The sequence below is a fragment of the Aquarana catesbeiana genome, linkage group LG05 (assembly GCF_042186555.1).
Source record: "Aquarana catesbeiana isolate 2022-GZ linkage group LG05, ASM4218655v1, whole genome shotgun sequence".
NCBI classification, from domain to species: Eukaryota; Metazoa; Chordata; class Amphibia; order Anura; family Ranidae; genus Aquarana; species Aquarana catesbeiana.
Window position 1 is genome coordinate 438014394 of NC_133328.1, and position 18340 is coordinate 438032733.

An 18340-nucleotide genomic window follows, 5' to 3' on the forward strand; every position below is an offset into this window, starting at 1 on the left:
TGTCCCTGAAGAGGGAGGGGGGATTCCTCCAGCAGCCCCCTGCTGATAATACTGATTCATTCTGTTGGGACACATCCTGTGAGGAGATGCTGGTGTTATCAACATGTGTTTATGTTAATTGAGAGAGCTGATCACATTAGCCACCAGCACTGGCTAATAGACGAATGGTCTAGGTTGAGGAGGGGGGAGATTGTTGTTTGTATTGTTAATTGTAATTAGCTCCAGCTATTGTGTTTATATTAATGTGTGAAGCTCGGTGCCCACAAGACTGTCATCTGGTCTGGGTACATTTTGTAGTAAATTAGCTCATGTTAATTAGGTTAGCTTTGAGTCATCCCTGCTGTATAAAGGTCTGTGAGATCTCAAAATAAAAGTAGTTCTGATGTACTCCAAGACTGGTGTTGTCTAGTTCTTGGGGTTCCTATAGCCAGATCCATTGGACTCGTGTTCCAGAACTTAGGAAGCGGTATATGACGGAAGCACTCAAGCGGAGTGTGGGACGTTCCGTGACAGGCCCCAATAAGGTGCCCCTCTGTATAGAATGGCCACGATAAGGTGCCCCTCTGTATAGAATGGCCACGATAAGGTGCCCCTCTGTATAGAATGGACCCTATAAGGTGCCCCTCTGTATAGAATGGACCCTATAAGGTGCCCCTCTGTATAGAATGGACCCTATAAGGTGCCCCTCTGTATAGAATGGTCCCGATAAGGTGCCCCTCTGTATAGAATGGCCACGATAAGGTGCTCCTCTGTATAGAATGGCCCCAATAAGGTGCTCCTCTGTATAGAATGGCTCCAATAAGGTGCTCCTCTGTATAGAATGGCCCCAATAAGGTGCCCCTCTGTATAGAATGGCCCCAATAAGGTGCCCCTCTGTATAGAATGGCCCCAATAAGGTGCCCCTCTGTATAGAATGGCCCCAATAAGGTGCCCCTCTGTATAGAATGGCCCCAATAAGGTGCCCCTCTGTATAGAATGGCCCCAATAAGGTGCCCCTCTGTATAGAATGGCCCCAATAAGGTGCCCCTCTGTTTAGAATGGCCCCAATAAGGTGCTCCTCTGTATAGAATGGCCCCGATAAGGTGCCCCTCTGTATAGAATGGCCCCAATGAGGTGCTCCTCTGTATAGAATGGCCCCAATAAGGTGCTCCTCTGTATAGAATGGCCCCAATAAGGTGCTCCTCTGTATAGAATGGCCCCAATAAGGTGCTCCTCTGTATAAAATGGCACCAATAAGGTGCTCCTCTGTATAGAATGGTCCCAATAAGGTGCTCCTCTGTATAGAATGGCCCCAATAAGGTGCCCCTCTGTATAGAATGGCCCCAATAAGGTGCCCCTCTGTGTAGAACAGCCCAGATAAGGTACCCCTCTGTATAGAATGGCCCCAATAAGGTGCCCCTCTGTATAGAATGGCCCCAATAAGGTGCCCCTCTGTGTAGAACGGCCCAGATAAGGTACCCCTCTGTATAGAATGGCCCCAATAAGGTGCCCCTCTGTATAGAATGGCCCCAATAAGGTGCCCCTCTGTATAGAATGGCCCCAATAAGGTGCCCCTCTGTATAGAATGGTCCCAATAAGGTGCCCCTCTGTATAGAACAGCCCAGATAAGGTGCCCCTCTGTATAGAATGGCCCCAATAAGGTGCCCCTCTGTATAGAATGGCCCCAATAAGGTGCCCCTCTGTATAGAATGGCCACGATAAGGTGCCCCTCTGTATAGAATGGCCACGATAAGGTGCCCCTCTGTATAGAATGGACCCTATAAGGTGCCCCTCTGTATAGAATGGACCCTATAAGGTGCCCCTCTGTATAGAATGGACCCTATAAGGTGCCCCTCTGTATAGAATGGCCCCGATAAGGTGCCCCTCTGTATAGAATGGCCACGATAAGGTGCTCCTCTGTATAGAATGGCCCCAATAAGGTGCTCCTCTGTATAGAATGGCTCCAATAAGGTGCTCCTCTGTATAGAATGGCCCCAATAAGGTGCCCCTCTGTATAGAATGGCCCCAATAAGGTGCTCCTCTGTATAGAATGGCCCCAATAAGGTGCCCCTCTGTATAGAATGACCCCAATAAGGTGCCCCTCTGTATAGAATGGCCCCAATAAGGTGCCCCTCTGTATAGAATGGCCCCAATAAGGTGCCCCTCTGTTTAGAATGGCCCCAATAAGGTGCTCCTCTGTATAGAATGGCCCAGATAAGGTGCTCCTCTGTATAGAATGGCCCCGATAAGGTGCCCCTCTGTATAGAATGGCCCCAATGAGGTGCTCCTCTGTATAGAATGGCCCCAATAAGGTGCTCCTCTGTATAGAATGGCCCCAATAAGGTGCTCCTCTGTATAGAATGGTCCCAATAAGGTGCTCCTCTGTATAGAATGGCCCCAATAAGGTGCCCCTCTGTATAGAATGACCACGATAAGGTGCCCCTCTGTATAGAATGGACCCTATAAGGTGCCCCTCTGTATAGAATGGCCCCAATAAGGTGCCCCTCTGTATAGAATGGCTCCAATAAGGTGCTCCTCTGTATAGAATGGCCCCAATAAGGTGCTCCTCTGTATAGAATGGCCCCAATAAGGTGCCCCTCTGTATAGAATGACTACGATAAGGTGCCCCTCTGTATAGAATGGCCCCAATAAGGTGCCCCTCTGTATAGAATGGCCCAGATAAGGTGCCCCTCTGTATAGAATGGCCCCAATAAGGTGCCCCTCTGTATAGAATGGCCCGATAAGGTGCCCCTCTGTATAGAATGGCCCCGATAAGGTGCCCCTCTGTATAGAATGGCCCGATAAGGTGCCCCTCTGTATAGAATGGCCCCGATAAGGTGCCCCTCTGTATAGAATGGACCCTATAAGGTGCCCCTCTGTATAGAATGGACCCTATAAGGTGCCCCTCTGTATAGAATGGACCCTATAAGGTGCCCCCTGGTGATATAGATCAGTCTGGACTGTGCTCCTCCTATAGCCCTCAGCACACACAAGCCTATGTATATCGAACACATGGAGGACAGTAATTCCAACTTTCCCTCTCCCTTTCCCTCCAGCGGAACACCTCTCATAACCGTCACACGGCCGCTCTCCGCCAATCCGCGCCCTTCTCTCATGCACATTGCTGGAAACAGACGTAGCGATGAGCATGGTGATTGGCTGCCCGTGCAGTGTTTAGTGATTGGTGGTGGATGATCGGATAGGCGGGGCGGAGAGCAGCCGGGAAGTGTATAGAATAGATGGAAGCAGTATTATTCATCCATCATCTATAAGAGTGCGATCACATCGTACACCTGACAGGTATGTGATGTGTGGGTTCCCGCTGCTGGGACCATCGCCGATTAGCTGTACCTCTCTCCACCATTGTATGCTATGGGCTCTCAGTCACTGTAGACAGCATACAACTTCCCAGCTTACCTGAATGTAGTAGGCATGCTGGGATCTGTGGTTCCTCCACACACTTCCTAATCTGTAGATGAATCCCCTATAAGATGAGACTGATCAATGTCATTTCAGGCTTTTTAGATCTATAACAAAAGAAGAGCAGGTGATCCTGCCAGGGCTGGCCTTGTTTATGCACTTCCTGTAATGGGGTGACAACTGTCTAGTAGCTGTACTGCTCTGTGGTCACCCTCTGACATCCCAGGTGGAGGTTGTCTGGAAGCACACTACAGATCACATATACACTGGGGACATTCCTTTCTCTTCCTATATGCCCACCTCTGAACAATGTATGACTAACAACCTTCCTTCTCTCTTTTGCTCTCAGTAGAGTGGTGGACAGAGCAGTCGTCTCCAGCTCTCAGTGCCCTGTCTGGTGCAGACAAGACATAGACATCGGAGGAGCAGTTGCTTTTAATCAGGGATCAGCTCTGGAACGTTAGGATCCAAGTCTGAACCCACCTGAGCTGTGCTGCCAGGAAGCTGCATACAGCCAATCATAAGCAGCCAGGGCATTCCCTGCCCCACTGCTGCAGGTATATACACACCCCTTGTATATGTGCGACACATGGAATGCCACAGCGGATTATGATTGGCAGTTTGCAGTGACATCTTCCTGGCAGGATAGCCCAGGTGGGTTCAGACCAGGATCCGAACATTCCTGAGCTCATCACTACTCCTTCAAACAGACACGCATCCTCTTTATTAAATAGGAGTGAGATCTGCTCTATTTTCTCAGTTTAAAAGAGTGGAGCAGGCTTTATGCGCTTGATTGGCAACAACCTAAGCTATGACAGATGGTATACTGAGTGTGCCCCCTTCATCACATGAACAAGTGTGGAGCTGCCGTATTGCATTCTATTCTTTGTCCACATGTCCGTACGGCGCCCTCTCCCTTGTCCATGTGGCGCCATCCCTTGTCCACAAGGCGCCCCCTCCCTTGTCCACATGTCCGTGCGGCGCCCCCTCCCTTGTCCACATGTCCGTGCGGCGCCCCCTCCCTTGTCCACATGTCCGTGCGGCGCCCCCTCCCTTGTCCACATGTCCGTGCGGCGCCCCCTCCCTTGTCCACATGTCCGTGCGGCGCCCCCTCCCTTGTCCACATGTCCGTGCGGCGCCCCCTCCCTTGTCCACATGTCCGTGCGGCGCCCCCTCCCTTGTCCACATGTCCGTGCGGCGCCCCCTCCCTTGTCCACATGTCCGCGCGGCGACACCCCTCCCATGTCCGCGCGGCGACACCCCTCCCATGTCCGCGCGGCGACACCCCTCCCTTGTCCACGTGACCGCACGGCTCCCCCTCCCTTGTCCACATGTCCGCGCGGCACCCCCTCCCTTGTCCACAGGTAGACACATGGGCAAGCGCTCTAACCTCCCCTTGTCACTGTAGTGCTAAGCTCAGTGCTGCTGTGATGGGGGAGGGAGCACCTTGTGCAGTGCCATCCTTGTTACTATTATAAAAAGAGCACACACAATGTACCATCCTAGCATATACACAGGGCAGCACTAATCACTCAAAATGCTACTTTTTTGGCCAGGCTTTGCAGAAACCAGGGTTGGCCCACAGGGTTGTAACTTAATGCGGAGGCCCGCCCACCGCTTCAAAAATGAAAAACCAGCAGCTACACATACTGCAGCTGCTGACTTTTAATAATAGGACACTTACCTGTCCTGGAGTCCAGCGATGTCGGCACCGCAGCTGATGTCTCCATCAGCTGTCGGGTCCTGTCGCCGCCATTAAGTAAGGGAGCCCAGCAGTGTAGCCTTATGGCTTCACACCAGGAACCCTACTGGGCAGGCACGAAGCTCCCCTTCTCTTTTCTACTGGCCCGGCGACACGGGGAAGAGGAGGGAGCCGAGCCGTAACATCAATATCCGCAGCTGAGGTTCCCGAAAGTGGGAACTGGATACCTTTCAAAGACGGGTATCCTGCCTCCCCCCCCCCAAAAGGTGGCAATTGTGGCACAGGAGAGGGGGAGGAAACAAATGAGCGGAAGTTCCACTTTTGGGTGGAACTCCGCTTTAAAGTGGATGTAAACCCGATTCACTAAATTTGAGCTGGGCACATATATCTGTAGTGTTTCCTTATCTCTCTTCAAAGCACTATGTCCCGTGTGTTTGTGCTGCTCTGTTATCAGCATGATAACGTCTGACAAGTTCTTTGACACAGGAGATAAAAGCAGAATGGAATGTGCATCGTGGGAGGTTTCTATAAATAGATTATCAGAGAGCTTGCCTTGTAAAAGCACAGCTCTGAAAGCATTTTCCTTCTTCTGCCAATGTGGAGAGGGGGTGTGTGCCTTTCCTCCTCCAATCAGCTGTCACAAGTATGTCAGAATGACATGCCTACTGCTGAATGAGGAAGTGAAAATTCTTACACGATGTAAGAAATCTAAAGAATATAGCAAGATGAAGACGGCAGATATACATGTAAAACGTATGCGCAACTGTTCTACTTTGCATCATGGCTTGTAAAGTAATGGGGCCCCCTAACTGCACTGCGAATGTTATTATGAAGGTACCCTTTAGGTATGTACCTGCTGCTTCTGGCCATCAGTGACCATACAAAATGTGTATGCTCAGATGACCTGAGTGTGCCTGTTCATGTTATAATCTGGGTGAAGAGAATATTGGCGTCTGGACTGTGTTTGTCCTGCGCTGCTTTTCTGATAGTTTCACAAAAAAAACAATTCAAAGAGACGAGGAACACTCTGTGATTGCTGGTAGAGAAGTCACAATGTGTCACGGATTATAAATGTCATTTTCCTAAACGATCGAGTGTTCACACTGTGCTGCTTTCAGATAAGCTTGTTTGATATTTCCAGATGAAAAATAACCATAATTTGTTATTTCTTGTAAATTGTAATTAAAGACTAACAAAATGCAAATTGTTGTAAAATCTACACCTTTTTACATGTACTTTAACTTGACTTTGATTTGATATAAATCTAGTATTCCTATCTGGATAGATAAGGCCTCATGCACACAGGATGTTTTTTTTTTTTTTTTTTCCCCTCTCCTGGATGCCTTTACTCCAGGGGAGGAAAAAGCAGCGTAAAAACACGCCAGAGCCATGTTTTGCAAACGCATTTAGGTGCGTCAGGACATTCACTCATTCCATTGGCCAGGATGTTATTTTATTCTGGCCATTGGACTTAATGAACACTCAAGGAGATGATTGGGGTCGGGATGCTTTTTAAATCTTTACCTAGAATAGGTAAGTGAAATCTTCGCTGTCTTAAATCGCTCCAAGTGCTGAGGCCATCTGTCACCACCGTGTTTATTAGCGTGTCTCCCACTAGATGCCCTTGGGCTTTCCTGCCAGCCCCTACGCCACTACTGTTTTCTGTAATTCAAACACCAGTATTTTCTCTGGTTTTATTTACAACATACATTTTAATGATTTATTAATGAATACTGAACTATATTAATTGTGTCTTTTATACCTGACTTGTGTTCAGCTTTAATAAAGAAAAATGTATAGCCAGTGCTAATAAGACTGGCCCCATGGCAGATTTGTTACTTTTGTAATTATACTGTTTCATTTCACAGAAGGTGTCAAAACCAAAGAGGTAGCAGGGAAGTGATACGCTACAATGGACCTGTCTTCACTGGTGAACAAACTTGGTAATGCTTTTAATATGGTTTATTCTTCATTTAGGCTTGATTTTTTTTATTTTTTTTATTTTTTTTTGCTCGGGTCTTTAAATTTGAATCCTAATTCTTGGAAGTAACTTTAGGTTATGTACACTGAAAGAATAAGAGAACTTAAGAGGTTAATGCCAACCTGACAGTGTCATTTACAGGACAAGGGGTGGATATCAGCAGATGTAGAATTGGTACCCAGATGGAATGGCCAGATGCCGGCTGCCTGTACAGACAGGGACACATCCTAAGTGCTGCTTTAGCTTTATAAACAAGTAAAGTTCATAGCCAGTTTAATAATGTGCATACGATTGATTAAACCAAGCTCCATTCTTATCCAGCCTCTCTGTCGGTTTAACCCATTCAGTGGTGTTTTCATTAAAGAACTCACTTCAATTTCTTCCTGTCCCCCAGGAGACAATGCACATTGACTTATATTCTTATGTGTTTTGTAAGCCTAGCTATGAGGTCAGATTGCCATCCCTCCACCCACAGCTATCCAACAATGTATGATGGAACATAACTCCCGATATGCTACTTAAAGAGGAGTTCTGCGCAACACACCCTCCCCAGAAAAATATAAAAATAAAATAAATGGATGAATTAAAAAAAAGTCAGCAGCTACAGATACTGTAGCTGCTGACTTTTACTATTGGGGCACTTACCTGTCCAGGCATCCAGCGGTGTCCTTACCCGAGCCGATTCACAGACGAATTCCTGCTGTGCATGCATGAAGCGCTTTGTGAATGGACCAGCTGCAAGGGAAGGAGGAGGGGGGCCAAACTTCAGACTTACTTGCAAACTCAGCCGGAAGTGGGAGCGGGTACCTGTCAAAACCAGGTACCGTCCCCCCCCCCCCCCCCCCCAAAAGATGCCAAATGTGGCAGCGGAGGGGGAGAAGAGTCAGACAAGTGGAGCATACCCGTTTAGGTGGAGCTCCGCTTTAAGTCTAGTGTAACTAATTTAAAATTATTAATTTGTTTTGTGTTTGGAGATTATCAAAGCGAGGGAATATCTCCAGCATACCATGGATCTCCAGAACAGCAAAGAAAAGCTTTATTTGGCGGTCACATCGTTGCAGCAGATGGCAACGTTTTGGAGCCTCGCAGGAAACCTTCATCAGGCTTGTGACGACAAACGTCCTGGAGATCCATGGTGTGCCGGTGACATTTTCTTGCTTTGAATATTCATGGCTTCGCTTCAGCGCCCACAGCCATTTCTACAGGAATGTGTGCTTTGGAATATTTGGAAATAAATAAGCAGTTTAGGACCTCCTCAGGTTTTTTTTTTTTTTTTTTTTTTTTTTCCTGTTATTGTACTCTTCTTATCTGCATGTCAATTGTGTTTCCTCGACTAGACAGGGGTGTAATACCTGCTTGGCTGTGATAAGTAAGACTGGCCAAGGATGCAATCTGTCACCCATTTCCCTGCAAATATGGATGATATGGGTTTAGTTTTCAGTAGCAGTTGTATTTTTACCCACCACAAAAGGGGTTATATTCTGTTTTTCTGGAATGGCAATTTGTGGAGGAGTTCCTCTTTTAAGTGAAAGTTACCATTATTACGTCGACATAAACGTTCCTATTACTTTTTAGGTCACCAGCTTGTAGAGATTCGAGAAAGAGCTCTTAAAAACATACTATGTAAACTGGACCATAATCTTATAGCCGTTGTGGACCTAGTCCAAGAGAAGTCTTTATTTGTACATCTTCTCGAATGGTTTAATTTCCCTACCGTTCCAATGAAGGAGGAAGTTCTTCTGCTTCTACAAAAGTTAATCAAGGTATGTAATTTGCTAATATACTTACGATTTGATTGCATTGTAGAAATATATATTGTGTATATATAGTGATGGAAGGATAGGCCAAGCCAGTGTAGATGTGACAACTGGCACTGGGAGGGCTACTTTTGGTGTGTAAATGGGGCCTGACAGTCTATAACATATAGTAAATTTGATTAGTCCAACTGAGGCCAGATGTGTTTGACCCAAAAATGGAAGACAGTACTCCGACAGAGGTCCTGTGTTTGGAGGTGCCATGAAAGCAGAAAACACGGAGTGAGGTTTGGGCCTGTCTCCCTAAATAGACTGGAGGTCTAAAGCTGGCCATACGTGGATCAAAATTTGGCCGGTTCAGCAGGAACAACCAACCAGCCTGTCGGATTTTCTCAGCTTGATAAGTGTCGCTGGTGCTGATCAGTCTATTTTGACAACTGGGAGGTCTCCCCACTGTCAGAATACAATAGCTTAATGGGGAGGATTCCCCCATCCACACATTCAGTGTTCAACATGTTGGTTGAACAAAAAAAGACTTTTCTATGAGCTGCTTTACTAAGAGAATCTGTCCAGGGCTATGGCTGGGGCGGGGGAAACTTTGTCTGGCTTAGGCAGCCGAGAAGTATGTAAATGATAGCCAGGAGGCTGAAAATCACTTGTTGCTTGTTTAGCTGGATACATCCCTTTTTGCATTGGAATAAATCCTGGTAATCTCTGTTTTGAGCAATAAAGCGGGCAGAAAGCCCTGAAACGCACCTCCAGTGACTGTCTTTTTAAGCGTTACACTTTTGATGCAGATCCCTATTACATATGTTTGATTAAAAACAATTAAAAATTAGCATGACATAATTTGAAGAAAAGTGCCAGAAAATGTATTTATGTTGTTTAACCAAGCAAATATGTTACAAGAATATATTACAAGACGTGAAAAATAAAGGTGTTGCATAAATAGACAATAGACGTCATGAGTAAAAATAGTTCTGTGAAAAACCTCACTCATATGTATCAGTCAAAACACATCATATCAAATATAATATGTGACATATGCATAGAATTAAATTCATTTTCCAGATTAATTAACACTTTTAGTGGACCTGTCACCATGCATTTTCATTTTATTAACTCAATGATACTGTTCATCTACAAATAATGTAATGGATGCTTACCATCTGTCCTGCAAATCATGATGATCAAATTACTATTAGAATTTTTATGTGTATTATTATTTAAAGTGAAGCTCTGGGTAAAGGGCTAAATATTGTACGTGTTTGAAAGACAAGGCACTCGTGTCTCTCACACACACACACACACACACACACACACACACACACACACACACACACACGCGCACACACACACACCTCTTCTAGTCAGTAATATCAATTCCTGGTTCAGCGTCATGGCTTAAAGTGGATCCTCACTGCATCTGAGCACCACAAACCAAAAACACTATTTAATTAATGTTTTAATATTCAAAGCAAATTCCGCTATCCATATATGTCTCCCATGCTTTTAGTTTGCTAAGAAATCACTTTGAAAAACAACCCGCTAGCATCCCTTAGCATTTCTGCCCGTGGCCATCTTGAGTAAGGGCAGATGATTCATGTAGCATTTACACCTTCTCCTCTCCTGAAGACTTCTGGGATGTATGACATCATTTGCCTAGGCAAGAAACCAGGAAGTAACCGAAGAAATGTAAAAAAAAGTTTAAAATGCATACAAATGATGATATACTGATGATCTCAGCCGATCCTGAACGACTGAAGGTTGAGGTCAAGCTGCGCATATGCCACATGAACGACTCACTCAGGGCTGGCATAAAAACATTAATTGTGTGTGTTGGTGGCACTTGCTGCACAATGTTAATGAGCAGCAACAGCGGTGCTCAATAGGATCCATGGACACTAAACACATGTAAACATTCGCACAACATGTATATGCGTACAACATCATATTAGGATTTCTTTCTTTCTTTTCTCTTTGGGGCGGTTGGATGAAAATGGACCGCCTGCCCTTTTCCATCCGACTGTCATTCGATCTGTTGGACGGATGGGGAATGGATCCCCCATCCATCTGTTTTTCGTGGACCCGATCGGCTCAGATGGCGCTCCATAAAGGACAGTGGCTGGTCCGATCAAGTCCACCTGAAGAACTGACGGGCAGACCTCATCGGACCGCCCATGTGAAACCAGTTTTATGCATTCTAATTAAGGTAGAAAAACCACCTGTATAACAGAATCCCCCCTCCGAACCAGATCAGATCCAGCACTGTGCACGAGAGCAGCGGCTCTGTCCCTCCTCGCTTGGCAGATTAATGGCAGCGGGATTGGTGGCACTTGGCTCCCACTGTTGTCAATCGTATCCTGTGCCGATAAAGAAGCGGGTGACAGGGCCGAGCTGTCCTGTCAGTGTTAATAGATGCAGTTAGGGCGGCTTGGGAGCGAGCCCGCATGAGTGCCCCCATAGAAAACGGCTTCCTATGGGGGCACTTACCGAAGAGGAGGAGCCTCCGAGAAAAGGACTGGGCTGCTCTGCAATACCATTGCACACAGCAAGTATTTATAACATGTCATCATTTTATTTTCTTTAAAAAAATTAACAATCACCTGATCTTTTAATGAACACATATTGTAACTGTGTAAATTGGTGTGTGTTGTTTTGTTTGGGTTTTTCTTTAACAGTGCCTGTTATGGGTACCTTTTGCAGCTCAACAGGGTTAAAACTATGTCATGCAGTTGTATAAGAGAAATCACACATTGGTAAAAGGGAACAGAAGAGAAGCACCTAGCATTGGAATAAGATAACAGGATAGATCACTTCTAATATGGCAGTGATCACTTGAACAAATGGCTTTGTCTTTAACGTTTTGTCTTGCTCTGCTTATCACTGCTGGTAGACAGGGGGTGACAGTTTGCTACATGTAATGACAACTAAACAGAATGTATTTTCTTGGTTTCATATGTCCACTCTTCCTTCTTCTTCTTCCTTCCTTTTTTTTTTTTTTTTCCTTAGCATTCCCTAGCTGCTCAGTGGCTGCTTGATATGGGTGCTGTAGACTTCTTTTCTCAGCTTCGGCCAAACATTGAACCAAACCTTCAAGGTTTCGTGGATAGCATTTTAGATGGCCTCTTCCTTCTTCCAGCAGAAAGTCCCTTTGGACCTCTCCCTTCACTGGAGAACAAAGCCTGGCAAGGACAGGACTATGCAGGTAGCTATTAGGCATTCCAATTTGTCAAGGATTTTCTATACATTGATGTATTGTATTACTGATTATTTATTCTCTAATAATTGCTATTAAAAATAAAGTAACCTTAACTGATTTTACCATATAAAAATATAGCATTAAAGTGGAACGTTAGTCAGAAAAGTAGGTCCTGCTAGCTCACGTCTGGCTGGCCCCTCTTGCTTGTATAACTATGTAAAACATTACAAATGAGTATCTATACTGTTTAAAACTGTTTTCTTGTGAATTTCTAATCTGAAACTCAATAAAAATAGGAAAAAAATTAAGATCCAGTAATACACTGTCTCACCCTGCTCTGCACCTGCTCAGTTGCTCTCCATTTTTAGGCACTGCCGAATTTTAAGAGACCAATCTGCTGACCACCTTAAGCAGAACTAACTCCTTCTAACCGTTACAGCCAAGGAAGCTGCTTCTGTTTGATCTGCAACTGCCATGGTGCTGCACATTTGATCAGTTATGACACTAGTCATTTGATGGTTTGCAAAGTTTGGTTGAGGACACAAGCAAATGTGACAGTTGCATTCCTGGAATGCCAGGATTGCTAACTTTTTTTTTTTTTTTTAACCTCCCTGGCGGTTTTCCCGAGTGTGGCTCGGGGTTAAATTTCAGTCCTATTAGCGGTAACCCCGAGCCACACTCGGGATCGCATTGCAGGATCCTGGGGCAGCGTTACTTACCTTGTCCCCGGGATCCTGCGATGTCCCCCGCAGTGTCCGTGAGCTCCGTCCTCCTCCGAAGCCTCTCCGTGCCAGGCTCCGTTCCCTGCGAGCGGTGCGACGCACGGGGGCGGAGCCTGGCGGCAAATTCAAAAAAATGTCAAAATCATAACACATACAGTACTGTAATCTTACAGATTACAGTACTGTATGAAATGATTTCACATCCCTTTTGTCCCCAGTGCTCTGGCCCATGCCCTGCATGCAGTTTTACATGATATACACTGTTCTTTCTGCCTGGAAACTGGAGATTGTCCATAGCAACCAAAAAGTGTCCCTTTACGTCAAAAGTGGCTTTAGACCAGCTAGAAAACAGCGATAGTAAATTAGAACACTTGCAGAATTGAGCGATAGTGAATTGTGGGGAAATTTATTTTATTACTATTTTTTTTAATTTTTTTTAATTATTTATTTTTATTTATTATATTATAATTTATGTTTTTGTGTTTCAAACTTTATCATACCCGGGATATCTACTAGACTCTAATTTGGACAGATTTAAGTGTGTTATTGTTAAGATTTACAGACCTACAATATAAAACGCCAAATTTCCATGCAAAATAATTGTACCGCTTTCAGCACCTAAAATCCGAAATAATCATACCGCCAGGGAGGTTAAACCTTTAAATCGATGGGTTTAGTTCTGCTTTATGAATTACTGCTGTTCAGCTGTTCAGGGGCTCGGGCTTCAGCAAAATGGCAGCCTCCAGCAAGAAGAAACAAGCAATGTTGGAGGTAATTTACAGCACACACTAATTTAGGTAGCATAATTATTAATGTGAAATACATGTTCCTTGCTAAAGAACATTATTTTTCATCAAGTTCTGGGGAAAGTTACGCATCAAGTGTTTGTCTAAGCACAATAAAAAAAAATAATCATATTTAGTTCATCTTTGCAATGCATGCACATTTTCTGTGATTTATCCCTATGTCTACAGGCCCTATAAAAACAGTCATGAGCTTGGTATCTGTTGGGGTGTGTATAATAATAATTAATTAAAAAAAAAAGTGTGTGTGTGTGTGTGTGTGTTAAGGCTAAGCCTGTATTTGTGGGAGGAGTCTGAGAGGGCTATTTAAGCCTCCTCCTCTGACAGGCCAGGGCTCGTCGGCGTTTCTGGGTTGGTTGCACGTCACTTCCGGCCTCCTTACAGAGCGCCAGTCGGCCGCAGCCATGATGTCGCTGCCTCTCTTATAACACCGCCAGGGGACCACCCGCCCGTCCCCCTTGCCTTCCCTGGGTTCCACCAGCATCATGGGGGCCACCCCGCCCGTCCTCTCCTTCAGCCCATGTTCCACCCAGCATCATGGGGGGGGGCACCCGCCCGCTTCTCCCGGCGCTCATTTTGGGGGAAGGGCGGCCTTATGACCGTCCGTCCATCCTTACTTCCTCCACCCACTTTCTCCACGGCTCCATCTGGCCAGGCTCCACGGCTTCTCCCGGCGCTCATGGGGGGGCGGGAGGAGCATTCATCCATCCCTTCAGCTGAGATCAATCCCGCCGCCTGCTTCTCTCCCTTATCACTGTGTTCCTGCCAGCGCCGTGGGAGCCGCCCGCCCGCTTCTCCTAGCGTTCATGCCAGGGGTTGGGGAGCGGGGGGGCGTTTGTCCATCCATCCTCCAGCCAACCACGGCTCCATCTGGCCAGGGTGCCGCCCGCCTGCTTCTCCTGGCGTTCATGCGGGGGGGGGGCTGTCCGTTCTTCCATCACCTCAGCCAGGCTCAACAATACCAGATAGTGGGGGTGGGGCCGCCCGCTTCTGCCTTTCATCAGTGTTTCCTGCCAGCATCGTGGGAGCCGACTGCATGCTTCTCCTGGCGCTCATTGAGGGGGGGAATAGTGTCCATCGATCCATCCGTCACTCACCCACTTGCCACTCACCCGCCACTTCACCTCCCTGGAACCATGCCAAGCATGAATGGGACGCCCGCACGCCTCACAGTTCTCATGGGGGAGGGGGTGCTCACCCGCCTGCTCATCTCCCGGTACTCATGTGGGGCATCATGGGGGGATCACCGCACGCCTCCTGGGCATCCACTACTTCAGTCACATGTTCATATCATGCGTTTCTGCCCCAGGAGTTCTGTCATAGCGTTTTCTGCCCCAGCGTTTTTCTTTTCATAGCATTTTCTGCCCCAGGATTTCTCTCATAGCGGTTTCTGCCATAGCGTTCTGCCCCTGCATTTCTGTCATAGCGGTTCTGCCCCAAGGTGTTCTGTCATAGCAGTTTTTTCTGCCCCAGGATTTCTGTCGTAGCGCTCTGCCCCAGCTTTCTGTCTCAGCATTTATGTCTACTGCGTTTCTGCCCCAGCATTTCTGTCTTGGCGTTCAGTCTCTGCATTGATGTTCACTGCGTTCAGTCCCGGCATTTATTATCACTGCGTTTCTGCCCCAGCTTTTTTGTCATAGCATTTTCTGCCCCAGGATTTCTGTCATAGCGTTTTCTGCCCCAGCATTTCTGTCATAGCATTTTCCGGCCCCAGGATTTCTGTCATAGTGTTTTCTGCCCCAGCATTTCTGTCTTAGCGGTTCTGCCCCAGGGTTTCTGTCATAGCGTTTCTGCCCCAGTTCTGTCATAGCATTTTTCTGCCCCAGGGTTTCTGTTGTAGCTCTCAGCCCCTGCATTTCTATCGTAGCATTCGGCCCCAGCTTTCCATCGTAGCTTTCTGCCCCAACATTTCTGTCACAGCGTACTGCCCCAGCATTTCTGTCTCGGCATTTCTGTCATAGCGTTTCTGCCCCAGGGTTTTCCACAGCATTTCTGTCATTTCTGTGGGTACACCAGCCCTGAGTTTTCAGTTTAACTACCTGTCTCTGCGCTGCAGGTTACTCAGGCTCACTTACCATTTACACGAGGGGGGGGGATGATCCGTCAGCAGGTTCATTCACGCGCAGTGGTCTTGACATTTCTGCTCATGTTCTAATACTTAGGTAGGCACAGAGGGGCGTTGTTGTTCTCATGTCTTGTTGACTGTCATTTCTCTTGTTCGTGTTCTCAGGTTGGGCTGTGTTGGCATCCATCATCCCCTTGTTGGTCCTTAAGTGGTAGGTTTGGGCAAACGTCGTCATGATTCTGGATTCCACTCTCTGCTCTGATCTCGGGGCTAGGATGTGGCCTGGAAGACTGCTCAGGGACGTCAGTCCAGTCATCTTTTCCGTTCCCCAGCCGGTTCCAGGTAGGGGGGTTTCAGTCACTTTGGGTATGACTGTTTCATGCCATGGGACTAATTTCCCCGGGGTGGAGTCTGGCCCTCCTTCCTCGGTTCAGGATTCAGACTCGGTTACCAGGTCAAAGGCTGAAGCACGACCGGATCAAATCCGGTGGGACCAGTATTCTGTGTCTGGCTTGGTTTTGCCATGTTGACAATGCTTATTGCCATAGTGCATGGACCTCATCCAACTACTCCATCACATCCTTCAGGTATTTAGCATTTTGAACTCCTGCCAGTTGTCTTTTGGCACTCACCCTTGCACTTTCCCATACCAGTATGGGTAGGTCAGGGCTTGGGGGGGGGGTGTTCACTGATCACTTCTCTGGTGTCCAGTCGAAGTTTCGATCTTCTCGGCTATCATTTTGCAGAGGCTCCTCAAGACAGCCATTGCTCCCCTTCCTCCACGTATCCTCTCATTCACAAGCAGTTCATTCTCATGTCTGGGTTGTCTCAGGCTTCAGGCTCCATCCAATCGTTCACGGGACGTTTAGTTGGGTTCTGGGTAGCTTCACAGGTTCTATAGGGGGTTCTGTCTCATCACCAAGTCAGGAGTCGGGGGAAGTTTCTCCTGTCATAGTGGATACTTATCGGATATATACTGTTGCCATCCGGGCGCATGCTTCTCCACTTGATGGATTGTCACCTTCCCTTCTTCACCTAAGTTTGTGTCTTTTTGCCCTCTTTTCAGGCATACTGACCAATCAGGCCAAGGCACACCTCAGGCCTTGGTGCTTAGGAGTATCACTTTCTCACTCGAAGACTCTGACTACAAATTTTATATATATATATATATATATATATATATATATATATATATATATATATATATATATATATTATGAAGCATGCCACCACCATGCTTCACTGTTGGGACTGTATACAGTGGGGACGGAAAGTATTCAGACCACCTTAAATGTTTCACTCTGTTATATTGCAGCCATTTGCTAAAATCATTTAAGTTATTTTTTTTTCCCTCGTTAATGTACACATAGCACCTCATATTGACAGAAAAACACAGAACTGTTGGCATTTTTGCAGATTTATTAAAAAAAGAAAACCTGAAATATCACATGGTCCTAAGTATTCAGACCCTTTGCTCAGTATTTAGTAGAAACACCCTTTTGATCTAATACAGCCATGAGTCTTTTTGGGAAAGATGCAACAAGTTTTTCACACCTGGATTTGGGGATCCTCTGCCATTCCTTCTTGCAGATCCTCTCCAGTTCTGTCTGTTTGGATGGTAAACGTTGGTGGACAGCCATTTTTAGGTCTCTCTAGAGATGCTCAATTGGGTTTAAGTCAGGGCTCTGGCTGGGCCATTCAAGAACAGTCATGGAGCTGTTGTGAAGCCACTCCTTCTTTATTTTAGCTGTGTGCTTAGGGTCATTGTCTTGTTGGAAGGTAAACCTTCGGCCCAGTCTGAGGTCCTGAGCACTCTGGAGAAGGTTTTCGTCCAGGATATCCCTGTACTTGGCCGCATTCATCTTTCCCTCGATTGCAACCAGTCGTCCTGTCCCTGCAGCTGAAAAACACCCCTACAGCATGATGCTGCCACCACCATGCTTCACTGTTGGGACTGTATTGGACAGGTGATGAGCAGTGCCTGTTTTTCTCCACATATACCGCTTAGAATTAAGGCCAAAAAGTTCTATCTTGGTCTCATCAGACCAGAGAATCTTATTTCTCACCATCTTGGAGTCCTTCAGGTGTTTTTTTTTAGCAAACTCCATGCGGGCTTTCATGTGTTTTGCACTGAGGAGAGGCTTCCATCGGGCCACTCTGCCATAAGGCCCAGACTGGTGGAGGGCTGCAGTGATGGTTGACTTTCTACAACTTTCTCCCGACCGCATCTCTGGAGCTCAGCCACAGTGATCTTTGGGTTCTTCTTTACCTCTCTTACCATGGCTCTTCTCCCCTGATAGCTCAGTTTGGCCGGATGGCCAGCTCTAGGAAGGGTTTTGGTCATCCCAAACATCTTCCATTTAAGGATTATGGAGGCCACTGTGCTGTTAGGAACCCTAAGTGCAGCAGAAATTTTTTTTTAACCTTGGCCAGATCTGTGCCTTGCCACAATTCTGTCTCTGAGCTCTTCAGGCAGTTCCATTGACCTCATGATTCTCATTTGTTCTGACATGCACTGTGAGCTGTAAGGTCTTATATAGACAGATGTGTGGCTTTCCTAATCAAGTCCAATCAGTATAATCAAACACAGCTGGACTCAAATGAAGGTGTAGAACCATCTCATGGATGATCAGAAGAAATGGACAGCACCTGAGTTAAATATATGAGTGTCACAGCAAAGGGTCTGAATACTTAGGACCCTGTGATATTTCA

General features: G+C 46.4%; 1 protein-coding gene across 3 annotated transcripts in view; it reads left to right on the plus strand.

Moving 5' to 3' along the window:
* The first annotated feature begins 3148 nt into the window (after positions 1-3148).
* The window catches only part of RTTN (rotatin), a 372765-nt gene continuing 357573 nt past the window's right edge, over positions 3149-18340 (plus strand). For 2 of the 3 annotated variants that reach the window (XM_073631266.1, XM_073631268.1), the window contains exons 1-4: positions 3156-3279; positions 6970-7044; positions 8658-8845; positions 11849-12044. In XM_073631266.1, the coding sequence (XP_073487367.1) occupies positions 7014-7044; positions 8658-8845; positions 11849-12044 (415 nt within the window). In that variant the 5' untranslated portion in view covers positions 3156-3279; positions 6970-7013. Of the gene's footprint in view, positions 3280-6969; positions 7045-8657; positions 8846-11848; positions 12045-18340 lie in introns of all 3 variants that reach the window. The other variant, XM_073631267.1, reaches the window with a different exon arrangement.